The following is a 14,298-nucleotide window of genomic DNA, read 5'->3' as shown; positions in this document are numbered from 1 at the left end:
GAGCGTAGAGTCAGAGCTAAATGCCACATCACCATAGAGTTTGTTAACAACAGCTTTCTTTGCCCTTTGTCTCGATGGACTGAATCAGGGATACTCGTCATACTTCACCTCAACCACGTCACTGAGAGACCCCAGCCTGACACAGCAGCAGAGATGATGAAAGCAGAAACAGCAAACAGATGCTTCAGTTGTGTTTCTCTCTGTGTGTGTGCGCTCACGCCCACTTGTGTGTGTGAACTTTCCACGTACCTCAGCTTGTTTCTCCAACATGAGCCATCAGGGCTGAAAAACATCACTAACACATGAATTCTTTCTCTTTTTGTTATCACCTGTGATCATGTGTCTCATGTTTCTGTCATTCACCAGTTCTTGTAGAGTTACGTGTAACTAGACTTCTGTGGGACGTAAATGATTGTTTTGTATGCAGATCTGTACAAAGGATGTAAACACTTGATTACAAAGGAGATCTCAGCTGTGTTGTTGTGGATGGACTTCAACGTATTTGTTAAAAAAGAGAATAAAGCAAAGTGTTTTAGCTGTTTGGGAGTTTTTGTTTGATTCCATTCAGTTTTATTTCTATGGAGTCAAATAATAAGAAAGGCTCTAGAACAGCCCTGAGTTTGTCCAGGTGACACTCCTCTGAAGAACAAAGACAAAGAGGAAGAAGGGGACTCGTTTTCAAGTCTTGTTTCTTTCAAAATAAAAGCTGAAATGTTTTGGAAGCATGATAATATTTCAGCCAGGATGCCGTCTCCAAGGAGACCTGCACCTCAGCGCTGAGCTCCACATCACGCCCTGTGAAAGCACAGATATAAATCTGCTGCAGTGAGACGAACTTTACCCAACACAAGTGTAGAAGTAGACATTTGACTTTACCTACAACCTGTTAACAACAAAGCTTTCATTGCCTCTGCTGTTGATGTCATGTAGGACTAATCATACTTCACATCAGCCATGCACACGTCAGAGGATCTCCAGGCTTTCAGTAATAAAGCCAAGCAGATGATGTGAACATAGCAATAGTAAAACATGCATCATAATCAGCTGTATGTGTCGACTATGTGGCACCTCAGTCTTGTTGGCATGAAGAAAAGTTGTGTAACATGTAGCATAAGGGCTGCAAAGACATCATGTAGACAGCAGTCGTCTGTTAGTCGTAACGTATCTCCTGTTAAAGAGTTAAATGTGCGTTCTCCATCTCTGTCCTCTCACAGCTCGCCGTACACCAACTCAACCCGTTCTCACTCCCGACGCGTAAAATAATGACGATTTGTCACGTCCCTTAACTTCTCATGCTGACGCCTAAGGTACCCTTCCACGTTTTTATGTGACGCTGTGGGTTGTCAATTCATTCCAATATGAACGCGCTCGCGGCGATCAGAGACGCTTCGAGCAGAGGCTCCAGCCATCCATTTACTCCAATAATAACCCCGTCACAGCGAAACATGACGCCGTGAAGCACAATCTAACTGGAGACCCGGGGACCCTCTCCGCGAACGGGTTTTTCTCCCTAATTTAATGCTTTCTTTTAATGACATCGTTAACGTTTCTCAACAAAAACACGTGAAAGTATCACTGATAATTCAACAATAAAATGGCTTCATGTTGTGGCCATCACACAGTGTTTTCCAAACTGATTCACGATCTGAAAGTGCGCAGATTTAACGTACATAATCCTTTGTTAGGTTTATTATTTTCATTTCACACGTAAAACACATTTATAGATTCATTCACCACTCCTGTTAGTTTTGGATGCGCTCGGCTCCAGCCAATCAGACGCAACCTGTGTAAGCAAAGGCTGACGGGAGAACGGAGAGAACCATTTATAAGAATAAGAAAATGAGGCGGAACTGATTGATTCTAATGCAGGTATGTAAAAAATACATATATTTAACATAATACCTTGATGTGTGTTTCAAAGTTAGTTTTTTCATAAACGCTTCAAACAAACAGAGGTGACTGATCTCGGAAACGGTGTAATGTATTTAAAAATGGCTACAGCTACCGTCAGCATGCTTGCTAGGTAACGACTACACGTGTCTACTGCAGCATTAGCCATTTAATCCAACGATGATGGATTAAATCTATTACAAACGTTAAAGGACTTGTGTGCTGCAAAATACCCTCACATGGTGCGCAAAGCAGTTTTTGCGCTAAGAGTTCTGCTAGCTCTTTACAAACTGATGATGCTAACGTTAATTGCTAACATTAACCGGAGCGCCAAGACTGAAAATCATTTGAATTGCGTTAGTTATGTGTTTATGTCACTGAGTTCTGCAAAAATCTCTTTCCTCTTTAGCTTGAAAATGAGTGATTCAGAGGATCCCGAGCTGGAGGAAGAGCTTCAGGCTGCTGACGAACTCCTTCAAGATATGCAGGTAACATTTTTAGTGGAAACAGTTGTTAAAGAGGGAACACATATTTTGTACGGAGTAAACGTTATGTTATTTGAATTTTTGTTTAAAGTTTATGTCAAATTAAGTTGGTTAACTTAAGATGTTTGATAATCTTTGCTTTAATCATGGACTGTATTTTAGGTGTTCCCTTTTTTCCTTGTTAATTGCGTAGAATGATGCACGGAGTGAACCTCAGCCAAGACCAGTGCGCTGGAAAACACGTGACAGACAGGGAGCTTTTATTCCTCAAAGACCATCAACCAGTCGAAGTACTAGTTGCATGCCACGTGGTCAGTGTTCACACAACCATTGATTTTATCTCACAACTTGTTTTCACCAAAGAATTTCAGTAAGTAAATATTCTTCATCCCCCCCCCCCCCCCCAGTGTCCAGAGAGCAGCATCAATGTCCACGTGAAGAACCTGGTTATGTTGCCAGTGTCAACCCAACAAAAGGTACTTTACCTTCTTGTATATGTTGTGATTTCTGTTTACTTTTATATTTGTTGTTATAGTTGAGTTATGCAGGGCTTTTGTGCAGTCCTAAGAAACATACTGCCCAGAGTGTTTTTCACTTTGTGGAAGAGTTTCTTCCTTTCTTTATTTTTTTTCTGTTAGTGTGTGGAACTGAGGTGCTTCGTCAGGAGCTCCTTCAGTTGTTGGAGGATGGAGAAGAGGACGCAGCCATGACTTGTGAGACGTCGTCTGAGTCAGCTGCTACTCACTGGGCGATCAGAAATATGGTGTCCTCGCAAAAGTGGAAAGAGGCCAGGCCTTGTCTTATAGACAGTATGTTAGCTACTCTGGATCCACAGTCACACCGTGTGTGTCAGTGTGGCAAACAAGTAGTTGTGAGGTGCCTGGACTGCCTGTCTCTTCCATTCCTTTGTGCTGACTGTGATATTGCAGTTCACACACGCGTTGTCCTGCACAGCAGAGAGGCAGTAACAGGAGGGTTTTTGCAGCCTTCATCAGAGTTTCACAAGCCAATAGGTACAGTTTTTAAGTCTTGTGCATTTCTTGCTATGTATGAGTATGAGTGGGTGCTGTTATTGTATATTTATTGTGTATCAGTTAATTTCTAATTCTTTTTATATATATTGTGTGTTTTAATGTTAGTTCGGCTGTTGCCTGTGCAAAGGCCAGACTGTGTGTGACTGCCCAGCAGGTAACGTTGAGGTTTCACCCGGCGCAATTGTGGCTCTTGTAACCATAAATGGTAAGTTGCCCTTTTGTCACACACTACATACACAATAGATGTGTTTGGAGGTTTTATTGCAAATTGTGCATTGCTATCTTTGTTTTAATTACCCTCGGCCCGCAGTATATGTGGGCACCTGTCAAAGGTCATTTGGATTTACCAGACCGCTTTGAAAACAACATGAAAAAAATGAATGCTTTGAGCCATGACTGAATTTCTCCTGATCCTTTCTAAAGGCCGTTATAACCTTGCACTGCCAGTGGTGAGCTGCACCAGCTGTGGCCTAATGTGGTCCCCCTCAGTTAAGGACATCCTGGGTAGTGGATATTGGCCTGGCACCTTAAATTTCTGCACCCTGTTTTCAATGGATGCCTTTCAGTCTTTCTATGACATTAAGAAGGCTGCACCAGGGATGTCACTTAAGGCATTTGTCAAAATGCTGGATGAACGAACAGCCCATTTTGGAAGGGTGAGTTCCTAAATTTGCCAAGTTTAAGGAAATTGTGCAAATCAATGTTTATGATGACTGTCCTTGAATATTCTGTTGTATGTCCTCTATGTAAAAGAATGGCCGAATATCAGCTGATGCCTTCAGTAAAAGTTTCTTGGAGTGGAGTGCTGTAAAGTTTGAGGTGGACAGGATGTGCAAGGAGCCATGCTTTAGCTGCCCTGCCTGCACTCCACACATGCTTGCCGTCTCAGTTGATGGAAACCGCAAGCTTTATCGCTTTCAGTCTAATGCAAGGTACATTATGCATTGTGGACATAAGTCAAATATGGATTTGTAGAAAAATGTATTTTAATGTTTCTTTTCAAACAACTGTCACTGTGTTCGTTCAGCACTTCAGAGCAGGGGAACTTTGAAGGTGTCTTCATTGAGAAAGATGAGGAAGTTGCTGAGTTTGTGAAATACATCCAGAGACACACAAATCATGTAAGATACACATATATATATTAGTGCTGTTAATCTTGTTAAAATGACGTTAATGCCGTAACCATATACACATACGTGTGTGTGTGTGTGTGTGTAGACATATATGGATGGGTCGATATTTTTTTTTTATTTTTCTCTTGGTGTTGTCGTAATACTATTTACTTTACTTTATCTTAATGTGTACTTAATTTTGTCACCATGTGTATTTAAAAAAAACAACATGATTTTTATTTTGTGTTATCAGTGCTGTCCTGGGGAGATATGAGGTCTTGTGTGACTCGAGGCTAATTCAGCTAATTGTTATGCATTTGTTTTAAAAAGTTTGTCCCTGATAGGGCTTCATCATGTCATGTCTTTTATGTTAAAATCTTTGAGTGTATAGGTCCCGGGGAAAGGGTTGTGCGGATCTTCATCTTGGACTGCAGCAAAGGAGTCGTCCAAAAAGTCCACTGGGAAGTTGGATGAGGAGGGCATGGAAATAGCTGTTTGTCGCCACGGAGTCCTCTTAGCTGCATTGAACATGTTTCGAGGGGAGATCTTTGCTTACCCCCTTTTTCTCCAGAGGAAGTTGGCAGCTAGCGTCCCAGGACATATTACGTTCCTTTGCTCCGATGTGACCTGTAAATATTTCCCCTATTTAACCAAGGTGGCTCAGCAGTGCCCTGAGCTGAGGAACCTCTTGTCAATGCTTCCTCTTCTCTCCGTCATGCATGCAAAGCTCACACTTGGAAATGCGAGGTATACTGCAGCTTGTAGTTTTGGATTAGTTTGAGACATTTTGTTATAAGGTTGAATGAATTCAGCAGTCATGTATTGTGACCTCCTTTCTATAGATCAAATGGGGAGGTGCGTTTCAGGATGGGGCCGGTTCAACAGTTGGAGAAGAGGTGGAACAAGTAAACAGTTTCCTGTCTAGGGCGGCCATCACAACGAAGTACATGTCTAAAGCAGGTGTGTGTCCGTGTCTGAGATTCCACTCAGTCTCCTGCTCATTCATTCTTATTTGTATACTAACTGAAATGCAGGGCGAACAGACATGCTGACCCTCCTGGCTTTGGGCTGGAACAAAAGGAAAGTGGAACAACTGGGCCGCACTTTGAGCCAGCGATATCTAAAGGTCATTTTTTCAACACCCATTTTAATGTGTGTGGTATTGGGGGGAAAACACCAGTACTCTTTTAATGTCAATATGAATGACATTTATGAATGCATTCTTAGATCATAAGGATCCTTAGAGAACAAGTGGAGAGCCTGAATGCGAGCAGAAATGAGCTGGGTGTGGATGACGACACACTGCAGCAATGGGCTGAAGGTGAGTCTCAATATAATGCACTCATGTATAACAATAGGACCCACCATGGCCTCATTAAAGAACTTAGAGTTAAGATCTTTCTGACAGTGTCAACAAACAATGAAAAACAAGCCTTGGAAAAGCAAATTTATGGCAGAGTTGTTGCGTTTCATCAAATTGGATAGAACCTGGGTTGAAATAATGTCGTACTAGTTGGTTTTATAAACCTGAACACCAACATACTTGTTATCTCATGATTATCATGAGATAGCAGCACATGAAGGCTCCAGATGTCTTATAATGAATATCATCAAGTCAGTGATTACAGAGTCCAGTGTAGTTTGGTGACTGTTACTCATCCTGTGCTCTGATTAATATTCCTCTCACTTAGAAAGTGATCAAACTGATGGCAGCCTTGGAGCGTTGCAGGCACGAATAGAGGAGCTTGTCGTCATCATCAGAGTGCGAACACAAAGTCTTTACAGACAAAATGGTACGTCCCAGTTTCTTTGAAACGGACCGTTTGATGCTGAGTTTGTACAGCTTGTGCAGCTACTTTGTAAACAGAATAAAATCAGATCCAGGTTTGTTTAAGCTGGATGTGATTTGTTCCAGCAAACAAATTGATGAGTGTAGATTAAAATGTAACTATATACATTATGTGAAGGTGTGAATTTTTTATGCTTATTTACAGATAGCAACAAGAGGCGACACAGAATTCGCAAGGTCATCTTAGTTGAGAAGAAACGCTTGGCGGCTGCTGTTGACGACTACAACAAGCTCGCTGAACCAACAAAGCAAATCGTATCCAGTGATGCCCTCATGCAGAGCGACGTTTGGCCCTGGCAGAGCACAAGTGAACGTAAGCTCTTGATTTCCAAATATCCTTTTTAAACAAACTCCCAGTATCTGAGCAGTAGTTGAATGTTTTGTTCTTGAATCATAATATGCTGCTATGTTTTCCCATCTGATGTTGTTAAACTGTAGCTGCTGCTGACCTCCGGACAAAGAGAAAGGTCTTTGAGAAGGTGATGGCTGTGAGGCGCCTGAGAGAGGAGGAGATGATGCTCTGCAGGGAGATGCAGCATCACTGGACAGTGTTGCGAATGCGTTCTGTGGTGTTGGGGACAATCTCCTCAGACTGTAAGCACTTTATTTATTTATTAATTTTTTGATGAATCGATTGAAAATAAGAGCAGATGCTAAAGTCTTACTGGATCTTTTACCTATATCTAGATTGCTAGCTAACACTGCCTTCTCCCTTTTAAAAAAATGTTTAATTACAGCATCCTAATTCCTTGTGTTTATGAGGTGATGTTTTTTTGTTTGTTTGTTTTTTTTACTTTTCTCATTTATTTGTTTTGTTCTTTTTACAGCCTCCTTTGTTGGCATGTCGGAGGATGCACAGAAGGGACTCTGTAGCCTGGTTTTAAAAAAACAAAGTGAACTGAAAGCTGAAATGCTCAAAGTAAAGGACGTGTACAAGAGAATCCTCAGCCACCAACCACTCCTGGAAATGGACTCGGAGGAGGAGGAGGACATTCCAGACGATGCCACTGAGAGTGATTTGAGCACTTCTGATGAAGACTGATTGTGTCATCATTGATGTTATGTTTGGTAAAATAAAAAGTTAATCACATCTCTGTTCAATGTGATTTTTCAACAGACATTTTACATTTTGAGAAGAAAAATGGAATTTCCTTGGTGCAGTTGTTTACCCTGAATCATTATTTCCCATCTAATTTAATGACTAGTGTACATGTTCAGATACGATAACATAATTTAATTTATGGGATGCTTTCTGGGCTGCTCAAATTATCACAAAATTTAAAAGCACCAGGCAGCACACTCACAAGGACATGTTTTGTTCAGTGTTTTGTCGAAGAAATCAACAAGTACAATAGATGTTTGCTGTAGTGGTGTGTTTGTTAAGAAGCATGCCAGCACACTGGTGAACTGACAGTCCCAGAATGCACCCGAGCCAGTGACTCGCCCCAGAGCAAATGAAATTGCTTATCTAGAAAGACAACCGTGATCAAAGAAGAAGTAAAAGAGTAGGGAACAAATGGTAAGGGAAGGTACTGTGGGGTAGGAAAGAAAGGCCAGAGCTGTGCAAAATGACCTCCAGCAGGCCACAAATGTGCACGTCTGCTCAAACGGTCAGAAATGGACTCCATGAGGGTGGTATGAGGGCCCGACGTCCACAGGTGGGGTTGTGCTTACAGCCCAACACCGTGCCGGATGTTTGGCATTTGCCAGACAACACAAAGATTGGCAACTTTGCCACTGGAGCCCTGTGCTCCTCACAGATGAAAGCAGGTTCACACTGAGCACTTGTGACAGTCTGGAGACGCCGTGGAGAACCTTCTGCTTCCTGCAACATCCTCCAGCATGAGTTTGGCAGTGGGTCAGTTTTGGTGTGGGGTGGCATTTCTTTGGGGAGCTGCACAGCCCTCCATGTGTTCGGCAGAGGTAGCCTGACTGCCATTAGGTACTGAGATGAGATCCTCAGACCCCTTGTGAGACCATATGCTGGTGCGGTTGGCCCCGGGTTCCTCCTAATGCAAGACAATCCTAGACCTCATGTGGCTGGAGTGTGTCAGCAGTTCCTGCAAGACGAAGGCATTGATGCTGTGGACTGGCCCGCCCATTCCCCAGAACTGAATCCATTTGAGGACATCTGGGACATCACGTCTCGCTCCATCCACCAACTGCACCACAAAATGTCCAGGAGTGGGCAGATGCTTTAGTCCTGGAGTCTGGGAGGAGATCCATCAGGAGAGCATCTGCCACTTCATCAGGAGCATGCCCAGGTGTTGTAGGGAGGTCATACAGGCATGTGGAGGCCACACAGACTAGTGAGCCTCATTTTGACATGTTTTGAGGACATTACATAAAACCAGATTAATGATTCTGTATTGCATTGATCAAGGAACCAACCCAATAGGAGCTAAAGGAATCCTCTTGACATTACTTCACTCAGTAAGTTTATACTATGTTTAATGTGCATTTTCTTCATCAGTTTAGAACATAACATGTTAGCGCTCCCTGGTCCTTTTTGGAGACAGATCCTGAGACAGCAGGCAGCTATGGAGAACTCGTGTCAGCTGTGGTAATTAAGGAATACTTTGATTTAATATTGATTTCATCACAACTATCCTCAGGCACATATTCCTGGATATATACAATGACATAAGTAAACTCCCATTTTAGAATCATTGCCTTCTTTGATCTGACTTATTGCCTCAGACTTTGGCCCCGTGTCCCCAAAACTACAGAGAATCCATGACACTGGGTAAGAGGCCTTGATCATGTTATAAGTGAGAGAGTTTGGTGTAACAGTGGTTGAACATGCCAAATCAATCCACAACATACTGCCATTCCCCAGCTGTAACCTGCATATGCATCAAACCAAAATCCAGTACCACAGCCACATGATAGACGTACAGATGAGGTTAAAGGGCTGTCTCATTTTGCCAGATAGCTTCATCCCAAAAAAGATCAACATTCTTCAAAAACAAAAGTTTGTGAATATTTGCTTTTTTGCCAGGCCTAAACCAACCTGTTAAACTTATCAAATTATTGTCATAGATACGAACCTATTGATTGAAACAGAATAATCCATTCAAGCCTCCATCATCATCCACGATCACTGTTACTGTTCAGATTATTTTATCTCTGTTTTCCTCTAGAATGTTTTGAAAATCAGCATTTGATCAACAGACTTTCTAAAATTTTATTTTGATCCTATTGTTTACGTGTGTAATAGCATTTTTATTGAAATTATGACAGGAAAACCCTCAATCAAATTGTATCTTTGATATCTAATAATAATATTAACCATAATGTTACATATGTAATATGTACACAATAATATTGTGCAAACAAACAAGAAAAATAGCAAAAAATGTCAATTTTTTTAATACCCTGTATATAAAAACCACATATGACCACAACTCCAAATGTGCAATTGTCACTGCATCTAAACATGACATATTACAAAAAGGTAGAAACATATAATATACAATATGTTCTGAAGCTGGTACTGGTGCAGTTAACTTTGCTTTAGGCTCCCATACACAGTAGGTGTTACTTACTATACGTGCAGTAATATGTTATAATAAGCAAGTCACTTCTATATTTATGAGCATGTAGACAATAATGTTGGCTGATATGTAAAACTATGAGATGTCGAGTGCAGGGAAGATATTATTGATCGATCAGATTCATGAATATGTTAGGTACTTAAGCCACAATTAGAGAGTGAAACAGAGACACTGGTTGAAATGTATAGTAAATATTTTATTTTGAACTTTTATGCTGAACTGCAAGCTGTGAACTGTGCGATCTCTGCCACCTGTGGTGCCTGGTTTACTGTGTGTAAAACTGCGCAGGTTCCCATGTGTCATCCCACACTTTGCCACTGTCAGGAGAAAAACATAACAAACAACAACCACACACAAAATAGGACAATTTAGGTTGTGACATATGACAATTTTTTAGGATGAAATATCTTCTATATTCATGTCATGCTTTATACACCTTCATTGTAATATAAATTAATCAAATCAAGTCAGAGAGTATTAATATATGAAGCAGACGTCAAGCAGGACCACAGCAGCAGCCACGATCCATCGGAACCTGCTGGATGAGAGAGCACAGAAACTCCAGGGAAGAAGTTTAGTTAGTAACATGCATGAACTGCATTACTGAGACATGTATGTTTACAGATGGTGGTGAGGAAGAGGGGGAGAGTTTTCAGTAAAAGGAGACGTGACTGCATCTTCAACCAATACTGAGCCTGCATAACCCTGAAAGAGACAGAGAGAGAGGGGGGGGGACACTAACCCCCAGCAGTCTGGTCCTATTACAGCATAACTAAGGGCTGAGCTGAACCAGCCCTAACTATAAGCTCTATAAAGAAGTAAAGTCTTATGCCTACTCTTAAAAGTGTTGACCATGTCCACCTCCAAAACTCATAATGGACTTTGGAGGTGGACAGCTATCAAGCTCCTCACAGAAGAGCAGCTTGACAGCTAAAAGCTCCCAATTTACTTTAGTCCAAATACATGAATTCAAATTGAAGTGATAACTATTTATCAACAATATGAATGTCTGTTCCCGTCCAACAAAGTTGTTACTACATACCATGTTGAGCAAGGCTTCCACTTGACTTTAACTTCTTCTTTTTCCTGAAAAACATGATATAAACAAACAATTAATTAAGAAAGACATGCAAGTTGCATACAAAAAGGAGCTTATAAACATTTGTGTACTATTGAATGGCTCAATATATTATACAATTAGTTTACAAAAACATAAGAACCACTATAATGCTTGTACTGCCAGCATCAAGTGCATGTCAGCAAAGCAACACTGCTTACATTGTGGCTCACAAGCAAAACTAACTGAAGCAGATGTTACTGAATGGGAAGGAGCACCTCCACATCAATCACTCCTTCTGAGCATGATGTCAGGAGGACTTTAAAGAACGTAAACATCAGGAAGGCAGCACGACCAGGTCGTATCAGGTGGTCTGTTCTTATTTAATTTCCTATTTGGAGTGAAATCCTGACTCAGTGGCTGAATTAGTGAAGATTCATCAAATACAAAAGCTTATGGATAGTCAGTCAGGCACAGTTCAAATCCGGGAAGTCCAAAGACGCAAACAAATCTGCACAACAGCAGGCTAAATTACTTACATTTACAACTCTCCTGTCTACTATCTCTTCATATTTGAAAATCTTCTGTGTACGGTGTTTTCGGCATTCTGAAAAATAACAAATGAAATATTTACATGAGTTCTGTAAAACTGGAAAAAATGCAAAAATTAAGAAAAAGAAATCTTAACAAACTTAACGAACCTGTCATGTGTTTCGTACATTTACAATACCATAACATCTAACCTTTCCTTGTCCTTTTTTTGTTTGGGACATCCGAGGTGTACACCGTAGAAATTGAGGGAGATGTAGGATGTGGAGATGGAGAGGAGGATGCAGGAGGAAGCAGAGATGAAGAGGAGGATGCAGGAGGAAGCAGAGATGGAGAGGAGGATGCAGGAGGAAGCAGAGATGGAGAGGAGGATGCAGGAGGAAGCAGAGATGGAAGGAGGATGCAGGAGGAAGCAGAGATGGAGAGGAGGATGCAGGAGGAAGCAGAGATGGAGAGGAGGATGCAGGAGGAAGCAGAGATGGAGAGGAGGATGCAGGAGGAAGCAGAGATGGAGAGGAGGATGCAGGAGGAAGCAGAGATGGAGGAGGATGCAGGAGGAGCAGGATGGAGAGGAGGATACAGGAGGAAGCAGAGCTGGAGAGGAGGATGCAGGAGGAAGCAGAGATGAAGAGGAGGATGCAGGAGGCTGACAGAGGGAAGATGTTGGTACAGGCTCTAAATGAAGAATAAATTCCTGGTTTAGAGCCTGTGGGTCTGGGACTGGTCCAGCATCGACACTGTCAGCAGAGGATGGTCCAGCTGCTGGTGTAGAACGTTTAGCAGGAGGTGAAGCTTGTAATTCTGAAAAATTTTAAATATTAAACATTCATTAAAATGGGTTGAAAAAATGTACAGTACACATAAACACATAATAAGTAGTGATTTGCATGTTTTCAGTTAAGTTTTACTAAAGATACAACTGGTAAATATTGGCATCAAATAAGTCATCTCACACACTCACTGACCCAAATCATTCAGTACAAGTGCCCTCGGGGGTAGTGTGACATCTGTAGTGCTTTTCTACATTGTACATTAAAAAATTAATGAGTGTGACTATAAATCCAGATAGATAATGACTTTTTCCTCTGATGACACTACTTTCCTGACTTTGTAGTGCATAACATTTGACACTTCAAGCTAGTACTGTGACTTAGGAGTTTTGTACAATGGTGATGCTAACTACCTCAGGGAGGTAATCAGGTGACCTCTTAAGAAGTATATAAGTTATTTAAGAATCTTGGTGTTCATATTGGTAACATTATAACATTTGTTATACTAGAAAGTCTCGAAGAGAATTATCAGGTCTGGTTTTTGTGAAGATTTTTAAAATTACATTTGTATATACATGAGTGTGAAAGACCATACTATACACACACACACATACAAAATTGTTCAGGTGGGTAACACCAGAGGTTCAGTATGGCTAGCTTTGGTGATGTGACCGACACATGGGGAGGTAATAAGGCAGATATAACACTATTTTCATGTTAGCAACAGGACATGTAGGGCAGCTGTCACCTCACAGCAAGAAGGTTACTGGTCTGAAACTTGGCTGAATAATAGAATAGAACAGAACAGAATAGAGTAGAGTAGAATAGAATAGCTGGTGACTGTTAACTATCCTCATCCTCACCATCTTGTTTGTCTCTATGTACCCCGTGATGATCTGCCTACTTATCTAGGGTGTACCATGAGTATCACCCAAAGACAGCTAGGATAGGCTACCTGATAAGGACACCTGGTTACAGATAATGGACAAAGCACATCTTACTTCTCAGAAGGTGTTCATAAAGCTTCCTCATCTTCATGAGGATGTCACGTGCAGCACCTTCCGCTGGTTCGATCTGAGTGATCACGTCCCCTACTATACGGCCCTTACGGTCAAACTGTCCAAGAAACAGAATTGGCTGGTAGCCCAGGGCATGTAGCTTTGAAACCTGCAAGAACAACAAAGAAAAACATGCAGCCAGTCTTTCATGTAAGCAAACGGATGTATAACAAACCTTTAAGTTTCACATCTTTGTTGTTTTATTGTTGTCGATAGTTAAAAAGTATTTATGGTGACCAAACCTGTAAATGTATGATAAAATCCATCTTGAAATGTTTTGTCTCTCAGTTAATAGCCGATTAAATTAAAAATCAGAAGTAGCTTAAATAAAAATAGTTTTTAACAAGTTTTTTCTAGTTGGATGTCTTTAGTGTGATGATGTTATTCTGATGTGAATAACTTTTTTATTTATGCTCTTTTATAAATTAATATTTTATGTGTATATACATGCCTTGTTAGTTTCTTACTTCATGATATACAAGAAAACATTGACAACTGTGATTAATAAAGAATTGTCTACCAGACCAACCACTTATTAGATCAGAACTTTTAAACTTACTGACAACTGGGCTGAATTAACCACCCTGCTCGCATTTCTGTTTTTTTAACAGAGGCAGCCCAGTTACTGTTTTTAAACTGTTCTTGTTTCTTTTTCAATCCCTCCTTTAGGTTCAGGCTGCCCAGGCATCCACTGCATGTCTTCCTGTTGCAGGTGTTTGGGGCCTGACAGGAAGGGCATGGTTTGGTTTTTAGCTTTGTCATTTCTGCAAATGAAAATGGAACATGTAGGGATTATTTCAGGTCTGTTTTGGTGAAATGATTACAAAAATAATTTATGACCAAAGAAATAACTTATATTACGAGGCAGTATTACACCATATTTAGAAAAAAAATCAATTACGAGATTAAAGTCGTTAATATTGAGTTAATTACGTGA

At 40.9% G+C, this 14,298-nt stretch overlaps 1 protein-coding gene and 3 long non-coding RNA genes across 10 annotated transcripts; 2 read left to right on the top strand and 2 right to left on the bottom strand.

The window, feature by feature from the left end:
• The first annotated feature begins 1,837 nt into the window (after positions 1-1,837).
• On the top strand, positions 1,838-5,122 carry LOC113034361 (uncharacterized). Of its 3 annotated transcripts, none has more exons than XR_003274162.1 (10): positions 1,838-1,869; positions 2,300-2,378; positions 2,569-2,686; positions 2,783-2,851; positions 3,014-3,388; positions 3,515-3,614; positions 3,833-4,065; positions 4,163-4,341; positions 4,437-4,530; positions 4,913-5,122. It is a non-coding gene; the product is annotated as an uncharacterized LOC113034361 (long non-coding RNA). The 3 variants fall into 3 exon arrangements; XR_003274163.1 differs by lacking the exon at positions 1,838-1,869 and adding an exon at positions 2,034-2,132; XR_003274164.1 differs by lacking the exon at positions 1,838-1,869 and having other exon boundaries at positions 2,149-2,378; positions 4,906-5,122.
• Positions 5,123-5,134: 12 nt separating this feature from the next.
• On the top strand, positions 5,135-7,460 carry LOC113034359 (uncharacterized). 4 transcript variants are annotated; one of them, XM_026188842.1, is made up of 8 exons: positions 5,135-5,268; positions 5,364-5,464; positions 5,556-5,647; positions 5,749-5,842; positions 6,213-6,314; positions 6,516-6,683; positions 6,809-6,964; positions 7,198-7,460. In XM_026188842.1, the coding sequence occupies exons 3-8, from the start codon at positions 5,567-5,569 to the stop codon at positions 7,410-7,412; spliced, it is 816 nt and encodes a 271-aa protein (XP_026044627.1). In that variant the 5' UTR covers positions 5,135-5,268; positions 5,364-5,464; positions 5,556-5,566; the 3' UTR covers positions 7,413-7,460. The 4 variants fall into 4 exon arrangements, with proteins under 4 accessions (XP_026044627.1, XP_026044628.1, XP_026044625.1 ...); XM_026188840.1 differs by having other exon boundaries at positions 5,136-5,268; positions 5,364-5,481; XM_026188843.1 differs by lacking the exon at positions 6,213-6,314 and having other exon boundaries at positions 5,364-5,481.
• A 2,708-nt stretch (positions 7,461-10,168) lies between these two features.
• LOC113034185 (uncharacterized) lies at positions 10,169-11,785 on the bottom strand. 2 transcript variants are annotated; one of them, XR_003274128.1, is made up of 4 exons: positions 11,728-11,785; positions 11,524-11,591; positions 10,970-11,013; positions 10,169-10,244 (listed from the first exon to the last, which is right to left on the bottom strand). It is a non-coding gene; the product is annotated as an uncharacterized LOC113034185 (long non-coding RNA). The 2 variants fall into 2 exon arrangements; XR_003274127.1 differs by lacking the exon at positions 10,169-10,244 and having other exon boundaries at positions 10,915-11,013.
• A 523-nt stretch (positions 11,786-12,308) lies between these two features.
• LOC113034012 (uncharacterized) lies at positions 12,309-13,967 on the bottom strand. The gene is made up of 3 exons (XR_003274110.1): positions 13,921-13,967; positions 13,305-13,470; positions 12,309-12,334 (listed from the first exon to the last, which is right to left on the bottom strand). It is a non-coding gene; the product is annotated as an uncharacterized LOC113034012 (long non-coding RNA).
• Positions 13,968-14,298: the final 331 nt, after the last annotated feature.

This window comes from Astatotilapia calliptera, chromosome 12, assembly GCF_900246225.1.
Source record: "Astatotilapia calliptera chromosome 12, fAstCal1.2, whole genome shotgun sequence".
NCBI classification, from domain to species: domain Eukaryota; kingdom Metazoa; phylum Chordata; class Actinopteri; order Cichliformes; family Cichlidae; genus Astatotilapia; species Astatotilapia calliptera.
The sequence above is the reverse complement of the archived record's forward strand: the minus strand, read 5'-3'. Positions and strand labels throughout refer to the sequence as shown.